This window comes from Solanum pennellii, chromosome 4 (assembly GCF_001406875.1).
Source record: "Solanum pennellii chromosome 4, SPENNV200".
In the NCBI taxonomy this organism is placed as follows: domain Eukaryota; kingdom Viridiplantae; phylum Streptophyta; class Magnoliopsida; order Solanales; family Solanaceae; genus Solanum; species Solanum pennellii.
Genome location: NC_028640.1, coordinates 5,258,721 through 5,278,240, shown reverse-complemented (window position 1 = coordinate 5,278,240; position 19,520 = coordinate 5,258,721). Strand labels below are relative to the sequence as shown.

Genomic DNA, 19,520 nt, shown 5'->3' with positions numbered 1-19,520 from the left:
GGGGATGATGGTAGGGATGAAAAAAATGAATTTTTGAAGTTGAAAACATTTTCTAAAAATAAACTTAATTTTATTTTTATTTTTTGGTGTGGGGGGTGAGGGGGTGGGTCGAAGGGGGTCGAAGGTAGAGGTGAAAAATGATTTTGAAGTTCAAAATATTTTTTAAAAATAAATTTTAATTTTTTTGGGATGTGCGGGATGGAGGTCGAGAGTTGAAATATTAATAGGGACCCATATATGAAAGTTTTGAAAAATCGCTTCTAAAACTTGGTAATAGAAGGTTTTTTGAAAATCTGGAGAAAACTTGCAATACTCATATTTGACCCGTAGTTTACCCATAATATATCAATATTTTAATGGGTAAAATATGAGTATAATTCCAAATATTACCCATATTTAAAATCACTCTTTCAACCATATTTGATGGGCTATTTGGACAGGTGAAAAATGGGCTTAAATTGCCAGCACTACACACAGCTGAAGCAGACATGTTGACGTCCGACTATGTGCTTATTCCCACTTATACAATAGTAGTAGATAAAATATGTATACAATTAATTTTATTTTTTTTATCCAAAATATCCACACTCAAAATATGTATTCAGAAATTAGTGTATATATACTTAAACATATGAATAATGGGTAGAACTTATCCGCACAGGGAGTTTACACTAATTCAATACATGCATGTCATGTGTTTATGTTAGTGAAAAAACTTACAAGATAATAAAATTGCAAGATTACAATTGAAAATAAAATGAAGAAAGTAATCTCTTCAGGCTGAGGCGCGGATATCTCGCTCTCTTTAAGGAGATTCAAGCCCACTGCAGCAAATGTTTTCACCGGTCCAGCAGTAGTCCTCTTTGACTTGTCCCCTCCAGGATACAACAGCCTTCACAAAGTATAACTCAACAACTCTGGACAAGAGTTGAGTTCAAAGCTCCACAAAAAAGAACACCTCCCTTCAAATTATAAGAACTCTCTTTTAGACTAACTCTTTCACTTATTGTTTTCTCTTATGTTTTGTGTGTATCCAAAACCAAATGAAGACTACCACTATTTATACTACAAGAAGTCTTCCTAGCAATGAATAGGAAGATAATGGAGGTAGTAAATAGTGAAGATAATGGCCTTAGGAGTTTCATAGGTTACAATGGGAGTTACATAGGTTACATAAGTTACAAAGGGAGTTACATATGTTACATAGGTTACAAAGGGAGTAATAGAGGAATTAAGAATGAAATACATTGATGGATAACCAATGCTAATGGATGATGTAGAAGTCATCCATTCCAAAGTTCATTCTTATAACTCCAAAATAAAGCAATTTAATATATTAAAAATTAATATTAAAATGCTAATAACCTAACAGTTTAAATTAAAAGTTTATTTTACTTAACCTTAATTAATTAACATGTATTTTACTTCATTAAATCACATAATAATAAAAATTACATTAGTTTGGTATAAACACTTCGTACAGAAAAGTTCTTTCCCATAAATAATTATTTACTCCTTTGTTTCATTGGTAATTTGTAACAGTTAGGAGGTTGGTGAATTTAATGGTCCGTCATAACTTTCGACAAGCCAACAAGGAGTAGATGACATATTTTTTTTCAAATTAATGTCCAAGCTGTTGATAATGATCGAGCAACCGCTTATTTTACTAACTCCTTCGGATGTTGTCAAAGATCAACTAAACACATGCCTAGATGGAGAACTATCTAATAAATTAATATTAGTAAGTTAACATATTTTGATAATCTATGTGTATTCACTAGAGAGATAATGTGATATCTAATGTTTAATGAGAGCCACACAACTACTACTAGAACATTATATCTAACTAAATTAATTATTTATTATTCTTGATTTAAATATTTTTCAATCATTTTCGAAACAAGTACAAGATCATTTGAAATAGTACGTATGCATGGATGTTCTCGAGATCTTTTTAGCTTCAAATAACTAAGTAATTTATAAACTACTAGTATTTCATAATTCAAAAGCAAATAGTTTTAGAATATGTAATAACTATTTTTTTTACCTTTTTTTTTTTATAGATGTAGTTCACTAATTCACTAAATATGCTTGCATAAAGCACGTGCCAAAATATTATTATATATATACGCAAACACATAAATAAATATTTATTGTCTTCATTGCAAATGTTGTATTAGGGGCTAGGGCTTCAATTTGACAAAAACGTAAATCGTAATGTTGGGCGCAAATTCAATTTTTACGAATTCAATAGAATATAATTTAACAATTTTACCTCAGATGACACAGTTGTGTGAAAAATTTATTTAGTGTATTTAAGTAATTTATTTGAAATTCAATATACAGATAAATGTATCTTATAAATTCATAAATGATATGACGTGTGACTCAAGCATATATCACGAGATTTGCACGAGTTCAATTCTTATTGCAAATAAATCTGATCTTACCAACTTTAGGAATTTGTAAGAGTTTAGTCAATCAGACATTTGTATGACAAAATAAAAAATCTAATTCATCGAATTTAAAATTACACCGCATATGCTCTTAAAGCTTATCCGATTGCGTGAAAAACATTAGTACATGAAAAAATGAAGAGAAGATATGAAAAGACAGAATGATAAAAATACATGCACCTCAACTAATTTAGTATTTAGGAAAAATGTATGATAATTAAGGAGAAACAATCAATTTAGTTTTTATTAAACACGAATAATTTAAACATACGTCACAATTTTTTTTAACAAATCCTTATGAAACTTCATTGTATTGTTAATTAAAATTAACATACTAAATTAATTGTTAATTTAAATATTTTTTCAATCATTTCAAAACAAGTATATTATCATTTGAAGTAGTTGGATATATGAATGTTCTTTAGGTGTATATTCTAAACAACCAAGTAAAATTCTTAAATACTTAAATTACTATTTTATAACTCCAAAATAATAGTTATATATATATATATATAATAATAATAAATTTAATTTTACTGTAAATTTATTATAATTCAGTTAATCAAATTCACACGTGAAACATTCAAGTGAAATACTTAATACTTGTATGGAAAAAAAAATTGCGCCACAGTTTTTCTATTATATGAATAACATTAGTACACATGAAAAAAAAAGAAGGTCATTTGTCCTTTTTTATTTCTGTTGTGTGTTATCTTTAATATATAAAATTAATATCTTCTTATCAATATGTATGACAACGTCATAATTTGACGTAAAATTTAAATTATTTTGATTTGACATAATTTCATTATCTTAAAAAAGAAATTTATAAAAAGATAAAGTGAGTAATGTTTTTTATGGGACACAGATCACTTTGTATTATCTTATCATAATATTTCATGGGACGTAACTTCAATTACATATTTACCTTAAAAAATTAATTCGATAAAAATTATAGATCAATTCATATATAGATTCAAGCGTTTGTTTATTTTATGTTATATTAAGCATTACATATATAGATTCAAGCGTTTGTTTATTTTATGTTATATTAAGCATTACATAACAATTAGGATGGCAAAATTTCCCTCTATTTCCGAGTCCTTTTATTTTTGACTATATAAAGCAAATACCAAATTCGTTTGTATTCTCAATCAACAATACACACCAGGCAAATTCCTCTTCTGTCTCTGTTTTTAAAAGAAGACAAAAAGGTTCTTTCATTTTGATTTCTTTTTTTTAAAAAAACACAATCTTTTTTTTTATTAATTCTATGATATTTTTGTTACCTTTTTCTGTTTTTGTTCTTGGTGTTTTTATAATCTAGTTTTCTTGGAAAATTAGTGAGTGTTTGAGTTTTGTTTTAATGTGTGTTCAGCAGAAGGCAAAAAAGTTCAAACTTTTATTTGAATTCTTTTTTAAAAAAACATCTTTTTGATATTCTATGATGTTCTTGTTGCCCTTTTTCCAACTTTCATTAGTATATTTTTTTTTAAAAAAAACATATTTTTTATTAATTTTATGATGTTGTAGTTACCCTTTTCTGTTTATGTTGTTTAATGGGGTTTATGTAATCTAGTTTTCTTGGAAAATTAGTCTTAATGGGAAGTGTTTGATTTTTTTGAGTTTGTCCAAATTGGTTGATTTCTGGTTTGTTTTAATGAGTGTTTAGCAGAAGGCAAAAAAGATTCCAACTTTCATTTGAATTCTTTTAAAAAACATCTTTTTGATTGGTCTGATGTTTCTTGTTGCCCTTTTGTCTTTCGGAAACGGTCTCTCTATCTCTACACTTTTTTTGTTGTATGTTCTTGTTGCCATTTTCTGTTTTTATTCTTTATGAGTGTTATATCCTCTGTTTTTCTGGGAAGATTAGACTTATTAAGAAGTGTTTGATTAATTAGTATTAGTTTTTTCTATCAACTGCTGACTATTGGTTTGTTTTAATGTGTGTTTAGCAGAAGGCAAGAAAAAAACATCTTTTTGAGTAATGTTTTGAAGGTTTGTCATAATCTCTGAACTAATTTCTTGTTACCCCTTTTCTGTTTTTTTTTATTAAAATAAAATTATTAATGGATTATATAACTCTGGTTTTGCACCGAAGGGTGTGACGTAGTGATTAATGAAGTGGTTAAGGTCTTAGGTTTGTAATTTCTTTTCATCTGTCCTAGATTTGGTGGACAGAGTTATTTGGTAATTGTTGTTGGTGGGACGTGAAATGTATGCCGTGGAATTAGTTGAGGTGTGTAGGAAAATTGGTCTTACTGAAAAGTGTTTGATTTTCTATGGATCTTTGGTTTGTTTAATGTTTGATTTGAGTTTCTAGTGTTGTTAGTCTAGTAGTTCTTGTAAAGTTATTGCATTTTTGAATATGGAGTCTACATTTCTGTTTTTTTTTCCTTCTAAGTTCAGTTGATTCTTGGAATAAGGAAAGAATTAAAGTAAAGACTTTTAGTCAACAACATACCCAAGTGGGGTCCGGAGAGGGTAAAGCGTAAGCAGATGTTACTCCTATCTTAGAGAGGTTTTTTCGATAGACCCTTGGCTTTGCAGAACAATAACAACAATGAAATAATGCAAAATGAAGAACAGTACATAATATACTGGAGAAAGAATAGGAACAACAACAAAATAAGGCTATTATCGAACTTTCAGGTATTTGTTTTCTTTAAAGAAAAATAAAACTAGAGCTTTGGTTTTGTGTACTGGTATCCTTTTGGTTTTCCAAACACGGCGATTGATTCCTAGTCAAACTGTTCACTTGTTTTTCGTCGTGTTTCATTTAATTTGTTATTGACTGTATAATGAAAAAGCGAGCAAACTACAGTTTCAATGCTTACCTTAGAAAAGAAGAAAAGACTTTTTTTATATGGAGTCTATGTCTCTATTTACTTCCTTGGAGTTTAGTTGATTCTTGGAATAAGGGAAGAATTAAAGTAGAGTTATTTAGTTAACAACAACAACATACCCAAGTGAGGTCTGGTGAGGGTAGAGTGTACGCAAACCTTACTCTTACCTTGCACAAGATATAGAGGTTCTTTTTCATAGACCCTTGGCTTAGAAAAACAGTAATAACAACGCTATAATGAGAAATGAAAAAAAAAAAAAACTTCGTTTTGTAATAAAAAACTAAAACTAGAGCTTTGGTCCTATTGGTTTTCCATTTCTAAGTTGAAAAGGTTGTATCTTTCTGTTGTTTGCTAACTTAGGTTCAATCTTGCATGCTAATTAATCAGTTAGAACTAATTTTTTTTTCGCTTGGTGTTTGGGGTAACTGCATTGAGGTCACGACTAATTTGGATTTGGTATCTGCACTGCCTACCAGATCTTTTTTTTGGTACTCGGGACTCGATCCGAGCCCTTTGGCTAAGGGTGCCTGTTGAGGGCCGAGGGATCGTTATGAGCTAATCATCTGAGTTGTCTTTATAGAGAAACTGTTTTTTAACTGTCCCTTATTCTTTTTCTTTTTATTTTTGACGAGCTGGCTTTGGTGAAAAATCTTAATAGTAAACAATCTCAATGTAGACCTTGTTAGTTGTGGCAAGCGAGTGGCGGAATTTGGGGTGGGGTGGGGGTTGAAGATAAACAAACGCGTTGATTCATTCCTAGTCAAACTGTTCACTTGTTTTTCGTCGTGTTCCATTAAATTTGTTATTGACTGAATAACAAAAAAAAACAGGAAACAACTGTTTCAACGCGTACCTTAGAAAAGAAGAAAAGACTTTCTTTATATGGAAAAAAATCTGTCTCTTTTTTTCCCTTGGAGTTCTATTCTTGGTTTAAGGAAAAAAATGAAGTAGTGTCTTAGGTCTTTGTTTACCCAAAAAAATAAAATAAAGGTAGAAGGGGAAAACATCTATCATTTTTTAATGAGGGATATCTCCACTATACATAGCAAAGTTTAGGGGTATAATTTTCCCGTTTATAGAACTAGACCTTTGGTCATTTGTACTGCGGCTTTATTGCTTTTCCATTTCTGTTCGTCTGTTTTCCATTTCTAAGGTATGAAGGTTGCATGTTTCTTATTTTTCTTCTGTTGTTCGCTAACTTAGGTTCAATGTTACATGCTAAGTAATCAGTAGACCTGAGTTTTTTGTTTTCATCCGGACGTGCTTGGTAATGCATTGGGCTCCCAAATTAGTCTGCATAAGGCACATTATAAAGGGAAGTGCTAGCGCTCCCTACTAGGATTTTTCTTCATACCCAGGGCTCGATCCAAATTTGGTTAAGGGTGCTTGCTGAGAGCTGTGGGATGTTTATAAGTTAATGATCTGAGTTATCTTTGTAGAGAAATTGGTTTGAGGTGCTGGTTGGGGTTAGAACCAGAAAAATCTTAATCTTAATAGTAAAGAAAGGGGAAATCAATGCCGACGTTGTTAGTTGTGGAAAGCAAGGGAAGATGTGTGGGGTGGGGTAGGGGGTGGAAGGGTTGAAGATAAACAAACACGAAGATTTATTCCTAGTCAAACTGCTCACTTCTTTTTCGTCGTGTTACATTTAATTTGATATTGACTGTATAACGAAAAAAACAACAAGCTACAGTTTCAAAGCTAGCCTTAGATGGACTTTTTCCCCCACAAATTAAGAGGTTGATTTAGGGAGATGGAGGTTAAAGAGTATAGCAAGCCGTGCTAGCCTAAGTCAAGGTCTGATAATTTGTCGATTATCTTGCTAATTCTTCGTGATTCCGCTTGAATTTGAAGGTTTATTTCTTTGTTTAAAGGTAATCCACTATTTGTAGTATATAAAAGGATATTTGATGTTAAGGGTATTATTTTATTCAAAAAATCAACAACGAGGCGTTCATTTTATTATTTTTCGATAAGTTTCTAAACCCTTGATAAATCCGCTACTGCCTTTATGTTTTTTACGATGTCATTTTGGGAGTTATCGACCAACAATTCTGGTGCATTTGTTGACTTTCTTTGTTCATTTACTAAGTGCAGGTAGTTACATTAAATTCTCAATTAACTCGTCGTTCCTCATTAAGAACTGCAATAGCAACTTCACTGATTAGTCTCCCTTAATGTTTTCCCTAATTCTTTCCTATATATGTGTCTTGGTCAAGGAGAGAGTAGCAACGTTTTCAAATGTTAGATTTACTGATCTGATATGCATTTCCCATTTCTCGAATGTTTTAGGCCTTGATGAATGATCATACTTTGTATATTTCCAATTTTTTTTGGGTATATTGTTCTTTTGATTCTATCCTTTCGTAATTTTCATCAAAATGATGTGGAATCTTGTCATAACGTTTCCTAATTCTGTGTTGTTTTGTTTATGAGCATGAATATCGTCCACAACTTCTTTGACACTGATCAAATTTGCATTTTGGCTGTAAAAGGAAAGCTTCTTTGTTATATTGTGACAATCTCAGTATTCGTTTTAAAAGTTCAATCTCACTAAGAATACTGATCATGTTTTACTTTTTGGCAGATTTTGCTGGCTCTAAGATTTGCTTCGGCAGTGTACTGGAGATATCCGTTCTAGCTCAAGTGCTTCAGATTCAGCAGTCTATTCTCTTCTGAAAGAACCTTTGGTTTTTGAGATGTCGTGAGTAGTTTTAGTGTAGACATTTGCTGATCAGTGTCTTCCTTTGGCACAGCCCACAGTGAGTGAGTTACTTATTGTCAGATGCAAGCGTCTCAGGGACCTCAAAGGTCGTGTAGTGTACATAAATTGTACAATCAGCCAATGCAGCAAGTTCAGCAATACTACACCCCTTGCCGTGCTTCTGACAACAGCAATTATGATGATGGTAGCAACTCCCAGGCACAGGTTTCTTTAATTACAGAGAATGAGAAGTTCTTCACTGTGGACACATTTCCGGTTACTGACTGTGCCATCTACGATGGAGATCCTTCCGTAAGCGTCTCTTCCAACAGGAGTCCTTTCTCTCCTCAATGTTCTCAGTCGAACATGTTTGAGCAACGTCGTTCTTACAAGAACACTTCTGGTTCACCTGTAAGTTTGTGTTCAGGAGTTGATGACAGCAACGGGAAGAAGCATGAGCTGCGGGAACTGAATAATAAGTTGCTAAGGCCTGAATCCGATATTGATGACAGCTGCAGTTGCTCAGTAAATGGTGTAGTCTCAAAACATTTTTCCTTGACAAGGCGGAATCAAGTATTGGACGTAGCCTCAAGATTGGACTTGAAAGAGTTGCTCGTTGCCTGTGCTGAAGCAGTAGATGAAGCTGATACCTCGACTGCAGAAGTTCTGATGGATGCTTTGGAGAAAAGGGTATCGGTTTATGGGGAACCTATGCAACGACTGAGTGCATACATGTTGGAAGGTCTAAGAGCACGATTATTGTCCTCCGGGAGTAACATATACAAAAAACTGAAGTGCAACGAACCAACTAGCTCAGAATTGTTGTCCTACATGCAAGTCCTCTATCACATCACCCCTTACTTCAAGTTCGCTTATATGTCCGCCAATGTTGTCATAAGCGAAGCCATGAAGAACGAGAATAGAATCCATATCATTGATTTTCAAATTGCACAGGGAAGTCAATGGATGTTCCTCATCCACTATCTGGCTTGTCGGCCTGGTGGTCCGCCATTTCTTTGCATCACAGGCGTTGATGATTCCCAATCAGCTCATGCACGCGGTGGTGGACTTCAGCTAGTTGGCGAAAGGTTAGCGAGCATTGCCAAGTCCTGCGGAGTGCCTTTCGAATTCCATAATGCTGCATTATCAGGCTGTATGGTCAAACTAGAGAACCTAAGAGTTAGACATGGAGAAAGCCTGGCAGTTAACTTCCCTTACATGTTGCACCACATGCCAGACGAGAGCGTAAGCACTATGAACCATCGGGACCGCCTATTAAGACTAGTCAAGAGCTTGTCTCCCAAAATCGTGGCCTTAGTTGAACAAGAAATGAACACCAATACCGCCCCTTTCCTTCCAAGGTTCCGTGAAACTCTGGATTACCACAAAGCAATGTTTGAATCAGTCGATGTAGCACGCCCGAGGAATGACATGCAGCGGATCAGATCAGAGGAGCATTGTATTGCACGGGATGTTGTCAATCTCATAGCATGTGAAGGGGCTGATAGAGTGGAAAGGCATGAAGTTTTTGGCAAGTGGAGGTCAAGACTTTTGATGGCTGGATTTACTCCATGCCCGCTGAGTCCATCGGTTGCTGAGACCATCAAGGTCATGTTGAAGGAGTATAGCTCAAATTATAAGCTTGCTGAAAGCCAGGGGGCGCTTTATATTGGATGGAACAACAGAGCTTTAGCAACTTCTTCTGCTTGGCAATTACCTCATTCGCTGCCTTTGGGATCTTGATATTAGCATTTGGAAGAACAGAAGAGCCGAGACCGTTTCTTTGAAACTTTTTTCTTGTTATAGAGAGGTAAGTTTCTGAAATCTCGAGTTTGTAGGAAATAGCAGAGGCAGTTAAGCTCTATATATAGTAGACACCATCAACTCAGCTGGCATCTGTTAATCAAACATGAAATGAGCACAGAAGTTTGTTGTAATGAACCAAATTACCAGCTAACTTAACCAGAAGTTTAGTTTGTTATGCCAACTTGTAATGATAAATCTGTTTTGGGCATAAAGTTTCTATCTTGTGTTGTTCTTTTAGTTTTTACATGGTTCTCTTTGATTTTCATTTGTCCCGATCGTAGTTGAAAGCTATATTGCTCCAACTCTCCAAAAATGTTGTCACACGTGTGTCGAGTCTTTCGTAACTGCAATACTTTTGGAGGACTCGGCACACACCTATCAACATTCTTGAAGAGTCTACGCAACATAAGTAAACTTAACCAGAATTTGGAACTTCTGTTGAACTTGTATATATTCTGCTTTTCCAACTTTATAATGATAAATCTGTTTTGGGCATGCTCTAAAGTTTCTATCTGACTGTTTTCTGTTTTTGCTTATATGCTCTCTTTGTTTGTCATATATCTTGAGCATAGTTGAAGCTACTTTGTTCGAACTTCGCAAATATGTTGTTGTCCTGTGTTGGGTCCTTCAAAAATTGGTAAGGATTCTATATCTTATTGTTCTTGTTTCTATTTATATGTTCTTTTTGTATGTCATTTATCTTGAACACAGTAGAAGGCTACGTTGCTCGAACTTCGCAAATATGTTGTTGTACCTGTATCTGGTCCTTCAAAAATGTGGTATTTTGGAAGGATTCTACATCTTATTGTTCTTGTTTTTATTTACATGTTCTCTTTGTTTGTCATTTATCTTGAGCATAGTTGAAGGCTACGTTGCTCGAACTTTTCAAATATGATGTTATACCTGTGTTAGATCCTTCAAAATGTGTTACTTTTGGAGAATCTGATACGTAAACATGTCTGAGCTTAGCAACATAGGTATGTATGTACATCAGTGCTATGTCTAAGCATTTTGACTTGGAAGAGCCTACCAACATAGGTATGTACGTGCATTAGTTCTATGTCTACACATTTTGACTAGACATTTCAAGTGTGAGTGAAGAATTATATATTTTGATTTTTTGTTCGGTATTTACCTACTTTAAAATAACATCTAAGTCAAATTTGCATCACGTAGGGTCCATTAAAGAAAGTCATATTATTGCAAAATAATTTTCAACTTTTAAACCTCAAACTCGAGACTTCTAAGTAGGTACCTAATGATACGAGAAAAACATTATAAACTTTAGGAGGTTTGTTAAATTGAAATCTTAAAATAGTTGTGGAGTTGCGATGTTGCAAAAGTAACAACCAAATACTCATATTTTGCTATTTGAGCTGTTCGAAAGTGACTTGTTAATTAGTTGTCAGTTTAAAATATATATTCCAATATTTTATGATAGTTTATAGATTTGTCACCAAATATATATTCCAATATTTTATGATAGTTTATAGATTTGTCACCAAACCTATAATGTGTTTGTAGTTATTGAATTTATAATTAAACATTTACAAATATTCAAAAAGAAAAAGAAATCCAAAAAAAATCAAAAGCTATTTTTCATTCAAAGTCCAAACACATGTCTAATACAATAGATTCTCTTTTGAGAGATAGTTTTTTACATCTAAAATAATAAATTTTACCTCTGTAAAATAGTCTTTTTTATTAATGTGATAATCTATTTATTTTTTGATTTTTCTTTTTTATCCGACTTGAGACTGAGTAACTATATAAATAAATTTAGACTTCAATTTATTGAAGGATTGAGACATAGTTGTTAGAATTATCTTTACTCATCAATCCCTTTCTCTTGTTGTTTGCCTCATCCATGTGATTGTATTAAATTTATATCCTTTTGGTATTTTGTTTAAATTAATCAAGTCTTAATCAATTAAATGTTCTATTCTTTTGTGGGCCAAAAAGAAAAAAATATATATTAAATTAAATTAAATTAAATTATTATTATTATTATTAGAGGATGTGACAGGGTGCCACCGTCCAATGTTTGAGTTGGGGTTCATCCCTTTCCTCCACATGAAGAAAACTAAGCCACAAATACTTTTGAATGATAAATTAAATTAATTTGATTCTCGTTTTAATTATTGCTATTAATTACCTAAATTTATCTTTCTTTTTTAAAAAAAATAATAAATAAACCTTTAAATTTCTAGACAATATATGGGGGTGAAAAAGAAGAAGAATGGAACTTGAATGTGTTTGAATTCAACTTTTTTGTTGTTGGTCAAATTAATTTTATCGGATGGTTTAATTTGGTTTTTATATTTTAATGATTTGATTTATTAGTTATTGCTAACTTTTATACATATTAAATTGCTATTGAATCATTGGTTCATTTGATTTGACTTAATAATTATTTATCGGTTATTAATTTTGAAATTACTTAAATAATTTATTGAATATGAAAAGAAATGTTATTGATCGGGGTGAACAAGTAAAATAATTTAATGAATCACGATTTAATTTATATAAAAGTTAGGCAATCCAATTTCGAAACGACGATATGGTATGTCCTAAATCATTGAAAATCGACAATACATGATAAATTCGATAACATTTTCTGGAAATTACTTTCTCCATTCTTAATTATTTGTTCATTTCTTTTTTTAGTTGTCCCTAATTACTTGTTCATTTTGCTAAATCAAGAAAGGACAATTTTTTTTACAGATTATACCCTCAATTAATTACTTCGTACGTAAAACGTCAAACTTTTGAAAAATCTCAAAATTTTAATTCACGCACTTCATAATTAGTAGGATAAAATGGTAAACTCACTATGTCAACAATTATTTTCTTAATATGTGTTTCAATTCAAAAGTGAACTAGTAATTAGGAACAGAGAGAGTAGAATATAACAAGAATTAGATTAGCAAACATTAGATTATTATAAATACATTGGTTAATTTATCGATTATACCCTTAATTAATTACTTCGTACGTAAAATGTTAAACTTTTCAAAAATCTCAAAGTTTTAATTCACGCACTTCATAATTAATAGGATAAAATGGTAAACTCACTATATCAACAATTGTTTTCTTAATATGTGTTTCAATTCAAAAGTGAACTAGTAATTAGGAACAGAGAGAGTAGAATATAACAAGAATTAGATTAGCAAACATTAGATTATTATAAATACATTGGTTAATTTGTGATTTTACACAAATCTCATAGTGTTTAGAGCTAATTACATCTATCCTTACTATTTTTAAATTACAAAAATCACTTAAATTTGATGAAACCTAAATATACACCAAAACGTCTCGATACATCGCATCAAGATTATGCATACATCCCTCCATATCATGATACATCACATCTCAATTTCATATACTTCACTCAACATCTCAATACATCGTATACGTCCCGATACATCATATGAAATGATGTATCCGACCAATACATCCTGTAAAGTAATGTTTTGATACATTGTGTATGTCTCAATACATCACATAAAGTGATGTATCCGACTGAAACATCACATAAAATAGATTTTTTTTGTAATTTTTTCAATTAGTAGAGAATTTTAGAGAATATAGTAAAATTAGTTATGTATTTAGGTCATATTTCTGAATTTGAATCTATTTTTATTTCAAAATTAAATCACAAACAATATGTGATCAGCTTGATGTTACCATTTTAGAATCAAAATCGATTATATCTTAAAATAATACCATCAAATTTGCTAAAAAAATATTAGACGAAAGCTATCACAACAAACCAAAACTTTTATTATTCATTTTAGATTCGAATAACTATTTTGCATCACATTTATATGCATGTTTGATTATTCGTTTTTATTTGGAACTAATAACATAAAAGGAAAAGGGAATAAAATAAAAAGAGACATATTGAAAAAAATTGAGAATCAGTGGGTAAAAAAATAAAATAAAATGAAGGCAATACTTCCACATGGTTAATAACAAAGGGTCACATAATAAAAATAATATATTTGAAATCCAACTATTCTAAATTAATCAAAAAGTTTTATTCCGAAAGTAATACAATTTATTCGTAAAGTTATTTTAATTCACAGTCAAATTCACGAAATTTTGATATTTTAATGTCTTTTAGAGATAATAATAAAAAAGTTATATAGATTATTCTTTTGTATTTAAGTCATCAAACACACATATACATATATATATATATATACGTAATATTACGATTGAAATATATTTTAATACATAAAATAATTCTTTTTAAAAAAAATATATAGCTAAAATATAAAACTCGCTAATAATTCAGATATATTTTCGACCATAAACTATTTATTTGTTCAATTAATAGTACTACAAAATAAAGGGAAATCAAAAGTCTCTATCGTCCACCCTCTTATCAGCTTCAACATTTCTCACCAAGAGGATAACAAAGTATAATATAATTTGCTTTAAATAGATTATACATAATATAGTAGTTGGTTATAATTTATATGCAAATTGTATATGGTATATATATACATATAATATATAATATAAATTTTAGCCATTTCATATTGTGAATCAGTTTTTTTTTAATACCACACTCTTTTTTTCTCTTACCTTCATCTTTTTCCATTGATAAAAACTCCAACAATTTGAGACCAAAACTGAAAAATCTTAGGAAGAAGCAAAAAATAATAGAGAGGAAAAAGAAAAAGAGGGCATTTTAGCCCTCTGCCCTTTTGCTTTATGCCTCTCTAGCAGATCTTGAATTTCAATCCTTTTTTTTTTTTTCAATCTGGGCCTTCATCTTTTTGGTAAATTTGACCTCTTAATTTCTTACATATTGATATTTTTTTTGATGTTTCATATTAAAGATTCAATCTTTATGGATTTATCAGAATTCTGGTTTGTGGGTCTGTGTCTGTTTTCATAGTTATTGGATGTTTGACAGTAAAGTTTCAATCTTTATGTTGAATCAGAATTCTGGTTTGGGGGTCTGTGTTTGTTTACATAGTTTTTGGATGTTTCATGTTAAAGTTTTAATCTTTATGGTTTATTCAGAATTCTGGTTTGTGGGTCTGTGTCTGTTTTCATAGTTTTTGGATGTTTGATGCTAAAGTAAAGTTTCAACCTTTATGGTTCATTCAAAATTCTGTTTTTTGGGTATGTGTCTGTTCCCATAGTTGAATATTTCAAGTCAAGCTTCAATCTTTATGACTTTTTCAAGAATTTTGGTTTGTTGAATTTGGATTTTCTTGAAGATTAGAGATCTCTAGTTGAATTGTAGATTATACATTCTTTAGTTGAGTATTGTAATCTCCAAGTTCTTAGTAATTTGTTTTGTTTGAGATGATCTTGTTTTTTACTTCTAGTTTTATGATTCAGGTATCCGTAGTTTCTTTTCTCCGATTTCTTTTAATATCTGTCGCGAAATTTAATTTGTATATTGCTATTTTGTTGTCGCTTTTCTTTCTTACTTTCCTATATTGGTTACATTTCTTTAGAGCTTAGAGTCTATCGGAAACAAACTCTGCCCCACCAAGGTAGAGGTTAGGTCTGCATATATCCTACCCTCCCTGGACCTCACTTATGGGATTCTTGTGGGATCACATTGTGTATATTATTGTTGTTTAGATCTGATGTTAAGCGTTTTGCTTTGATCCAGTGAATGATTTGAATTATAGTTGGAAGATTGTCTTTTGTTGACTCAATCAATTCACAATTATGTTTAGTTTCATTTTCGGATCAATGATTTCGTAATGTCATCTGCAGAGAGGAAATGGAGAGTGGCAAAGTATTTGTTGGAGGGATTTCTTGGGACACAAATGATGATAGGCTCAGAGAATATTTTCAAGCTTTTGGTGATGTAGTTGAAGCTGTGATCATGAAAGATCGAATCACTGGCCGTGCTCGTGGTTTTGGTTTTGTTGTCTTTGCAGACCCTTCCATTGCTGAAAAAGTTGTTAAAGAAAAACACATTATTGATGGTAGAACTGTAAGTAACCTCAGTGATTCTTGGACTTATTATTTTTTTATTGGCATAATACATAAACAAGACCCTTAACTTGGCTTCAGCGGACAATACTATGCCCTCGAACTTTGAATATGCACAAGTAGACACTTAAACTTATATAAAATTGAAAAACTAGATACACGTATCGTACATGGCATAATACATGAAGTACGCCACGTAGGACACAAAATTTCCATGTAGGGTGTAGTGTAGGATGGATGTGTCTATTTGTTCAATTTTATACAAGTTTAAGTGCCTACTTGTGCACATCCAAAGTTAAAGGGTCATAGTTGCCGGCTGACGTCAACAAGTTCAGGGTCATGTTTATGAATGTTTCGTTTGACATTTTCATTGAAATATTATGTCAAAATTTTTAAGCAAATCCACATGCTCTGACTATGAAGCTTAATATTGAAGGTTAATTGTGTTCTTTTGGCGTTTTTATTGAAATGTTGTGTCAATTTTTAAGTAATCCACATGCTGTCTACGAAACATATTGAATGCTAATCGTGTTAGTATTTTTTTCAGATTCTCCCTCTGAGATTCTTACCAGTGAGAATGCTAATTGTTGTTTTCTTGATTCCTGCAATAGCTTATGATTACAATAAGATACATTGGAAATGCACTTTCATGAGATTTTCACAGTTCCATGTGTTGGATATGTGATGCATACTGCATCACTTTGACCGATGAAATTGATTCGGTTTGATGAGTGTTAGTATTACATAAGTGAATCTGTTTGGCACTACGCAATCGGAAGTAATGCAAGTACTAAGCTATTATAGCATGCCTGGTCACTAGCTTCAAATGTTCTAATATAAAATATTGAATGTTAGAAAGCTAACACGTTGCATGAGATAAAAGGATGTAGCAATTAGTGTTTGGAAATGTGGACCGAAAACCATGCTCAATTAAGCAGAATTAGCTCAGCTGATTTAGGCTATTTATCATAAAATTATCTTTGAACGGTCAGTCAAGACTTTGTAATCTCTTAACCAGAAAACTCTACGTCCATAGCAAGGTAAGGAAACTCAAATTGTTCAGTAATTGTATTCTCAGCAATACAATGTGTGTTCTTTTAGGTAAAGTCAGATATAATGTGAAATCTTATGATAAGAAACAAATGTATACTTTGTTGATTATTCCCTTTCAAAAACAGGTAGAGGCAAAAAAAGCTGTTCCGAGGGACGATCAACATGTTAATCGAACCAACGGAAGCATACAGGGTTCTCCAGGTCCTGCCCGCACCAGGAAGATTTTTGTCGGAGGTTTGGCATCCTCAGTCACTGAGAGTGAATTCAAGAAGTATTTTGACCAATTTGGGACAATCACAGATGTCGTGGTGATGTATGACCATAACACACAAAGGCCTAGAGGTTTTGGATTCATCACGTATGACTCAGAGGAAGCAGTTGATAGTGTACTATACAAAATATTTCATGAACTTAATGGTAAAAGGGTCGAAGTCAAGCGTGCTGTTCCAAAAGAGTTATCGCGTGGGCCAACCCAAAGCCAATTAGTAGGTAGATATAACCATGGCATGAACAGGGTAAACAATTTCCTTAATGTGTATACTCAAGGTTACAGTCCAAGCCTGATGGGAAACTATGGAGTCGGAACGGAAGGTAGATATTCTCCAATCTCTGTTGGTCGCAATGGATACTCTTTGTTTGGTCCAGCTGACTACAATATGGGAACAGAAATAGACTCCAGATTGAACTCAAGCTATGGAGGAAATGGAAAATTCAGTTCCGTTCTTGGTTATGGACGTAACTTAAATTCCTTTCACAACGAGAATCCAAACAAATACAATATCCCTGTTGGGCATGCCCCTGGAAGAGTTGAAAATGGTCCTGTGTTGAATTCAACAGGTCAGAACAAGTGGGAGAATGATAGTCTTTTTCATGGTACAAATTATGCAAACAGTAGCATGTTTGCTGGTTCCAGAAGCGGGAATACAGGACTATCTAGTGCTTTTGGAGGTCTTGGAACAACATGGGGTACCTCTCCAATTTCTGGCCAAGGTGGACGTAACGGTTCTTTTGGCGATGACAACATCACTTTCAGTGGTGGACAGAATGGATTTGCAGGTGGGGCAGGGTATGGACAAAATGCAAGAAGCAATGCTGATGCTAAATCATCATATGCTCCAACACAAGGTGTTCATGCCAACGCTTTTGGGGATTTTTATGGAACGGCAAGCAGTCCGATTTTTGAGGACTCTACTTGGCGTGCATCCTCTCCAGAGCTAGACAGCGCTGGAGCTCTTAGTTATGGACTGGGGAGTGCAGACTCCCTCAGCTATGTGGGTGGTTATAGTGTTGCAAATAGATCAACTAGAGGTAAAAGTAATTTCCCTATTCCTTTTCTTTGTGTCTTTCTATTTAATTTTACTTTTTGATCTATTTTAAATGCACAAGAACTGATTAAATGGTAGGCCAGGACTGTTCTACAATATGAAGGGTAAACAAAATGAGGAGGACGTGCGGGGGTAGAATTTAGCCGGAAACCAAATGATATTATTGGTTTTGCATAGAATATTTCTCTTGTTGCTAAGCAATAACATGCTTCTTGTTGTACTCTATGTTTGCTCGGATCCACCAAAATGGCACCACACCATGTCAGATCCTCCAAATATGAATAACTTTTGGAGGATCTGATGCACACCCGTCAACATTTTTGAAGGATCCAAGCAACGTGACTTGTACTAGATACTAGAAACGAAACTTTAGCCAAAAGCACAGAATATGATGTTCCATGTCCTTCATTTACTATGAAGTTCCTTGCGTTTACTTGCATTCTCTTGCTTTTTCTTCAGGTATTGCTGCCTAGGAAGATTAATGTATGGAATTTGGATATCGAATATTTACTGTAGGTGGAAAATACAACATGATCAAAGTCGGAGATTGTGGATTAAGCATTCCTTTTGGGGAAAAATACTTCAGGCTAAAGGTACATTCACTTAGAGCTAATTCAATACCAACTATACAACTTTATCGTCAACCATTGTTTACAACGTAAAGGGACTTCCTTGTAACGTTTGAACATAGCGTTTCTTTACTATAGGCCTTCATTTTGTTTCTTCTTTTCTACATTTGGCATTTGATTGAGATGTAAAGTTGGATAACGGGATATACTTACGATAATTGTACCAATGCATATTGGGTGAGAATGTTCATTTTCTTGTTGAGATTGTTTTCTTCGTTTCTACGTTCTCTACTAGAGTGTCCAACAACCGCTCTGGTGGTTGTTGAGTTGACATCTTTCCCTTTCTGGATATGTTGCTTGCAAATTCGATAAACTTTTCAATTTCTTGTTAAACTTTTTATAGGTATCATGTTTCAAATTCTGTCACATTCTTCGTTAATAATATTTTGTTACCGGGATCATTGCTTCATGATGGTTAGTATACACCTACTGTCCATTGTTTTCTCAAAGATTGCTAGAAAACTAAAATATTGAAAGTGAAATTGGCCCATCCAAAATGATACAACTTGTTGTGACAACTAATACCCTCTTTATCTGTCAAATGTACTTATAGAAACAGCACAACATGTTATAACAAACAAGGTACGTTTTTCCTCTCAATTTATGTAAAAGTATTTGACTAGAATCGAGATTTAAGAATAAAAGAAAGATTTGTATTTTAAAATAAGTCATAAATATGTGAGTAAAATGATTTCTTAGTTAAAGCATAAAGAGATTTTACTCGTTGA

General features: G+C 32.6%; 2 protein-coding genes across 7 annotated transcripts; both read left to right on the top strand.

Annotated features, from left to right (window-relative positions):
* Positions 1–3,539: 3,539 nt before the first annotated feature.
* On the top strand, positions 3,540–10,049 carry LOC107016196 (scarecrow-like protein 21). 5 transcript variants are annotated; one of them, XM_027916091.1, is made up of 4 exons: positions 3,541–3,670; positions 4,415–4,454; positions 4,866–5,108; positions 7,890–10,049. In XM_027916091.1, exon 4 carries the CDS (start codon positions 8,088–8,090, stop codon positions 9,747–9,749), a length of 1,662 nt encoding a protein of 553 aa, XP_027771892.1. In that variant the 5' UTR covers positions 3,541–3,670; positions 4,415–4,454; positions 4,866–5,108; positions 7,890–8,087; the 3' UTR covers positions 9,750–10,049. The 5 variants fall into 5 exon arrangements, with proteins under 5 accessions (XP_027771894.1, XP_027771892.1, XP_015072176.1 ...); XM_027916093.1 differs by lacking the exon at positions 4,866–5,108 and having other exon boundaries at positions 3,540–3,670; positions 8,059–10,049; XM_015216690.2 differs by lacking the exon at positions 4,866–5,108.
* Positions 10,050–14,149: 4,100 nt separating this feature from the next.
* LOC107018179 (heterogeneous nuclear ribonucleoprotein 1-like) lies at positions 14,150–19,012 on the top strand. 2 transcript variants are annotated; one of them, XM_015218588.2, is made up of 4 exons: positions 14,150–14,240; positions 15,564–15,786; positions 16,964–18,146; positions 18,623–19,012. In XM_015218588.2, exons 2-4 carry the CDS (start codon positions 15,571–15,573, stop codon positions 18,634–18,636), a joined length of 1,413 nt encoding a protein of 470 aa, XP_015074074.1. In that variant the 5' UTR covers positions 14,150–14,240; positions 15,564–15,570; the 3' UTR covers positions 18,637–19,012. The 2 variants fall into 2 exon arrangements, with proteins under 2 accessions (XP_015074074.1, XP_015074073.1); XM_015218587.2 differs by lacking the exon at positions 14,150–14,240 and adding an exon at positions 14,349–14,605.
* Positions 19,013–19,520: the final 508 nt, after the last annotated feature.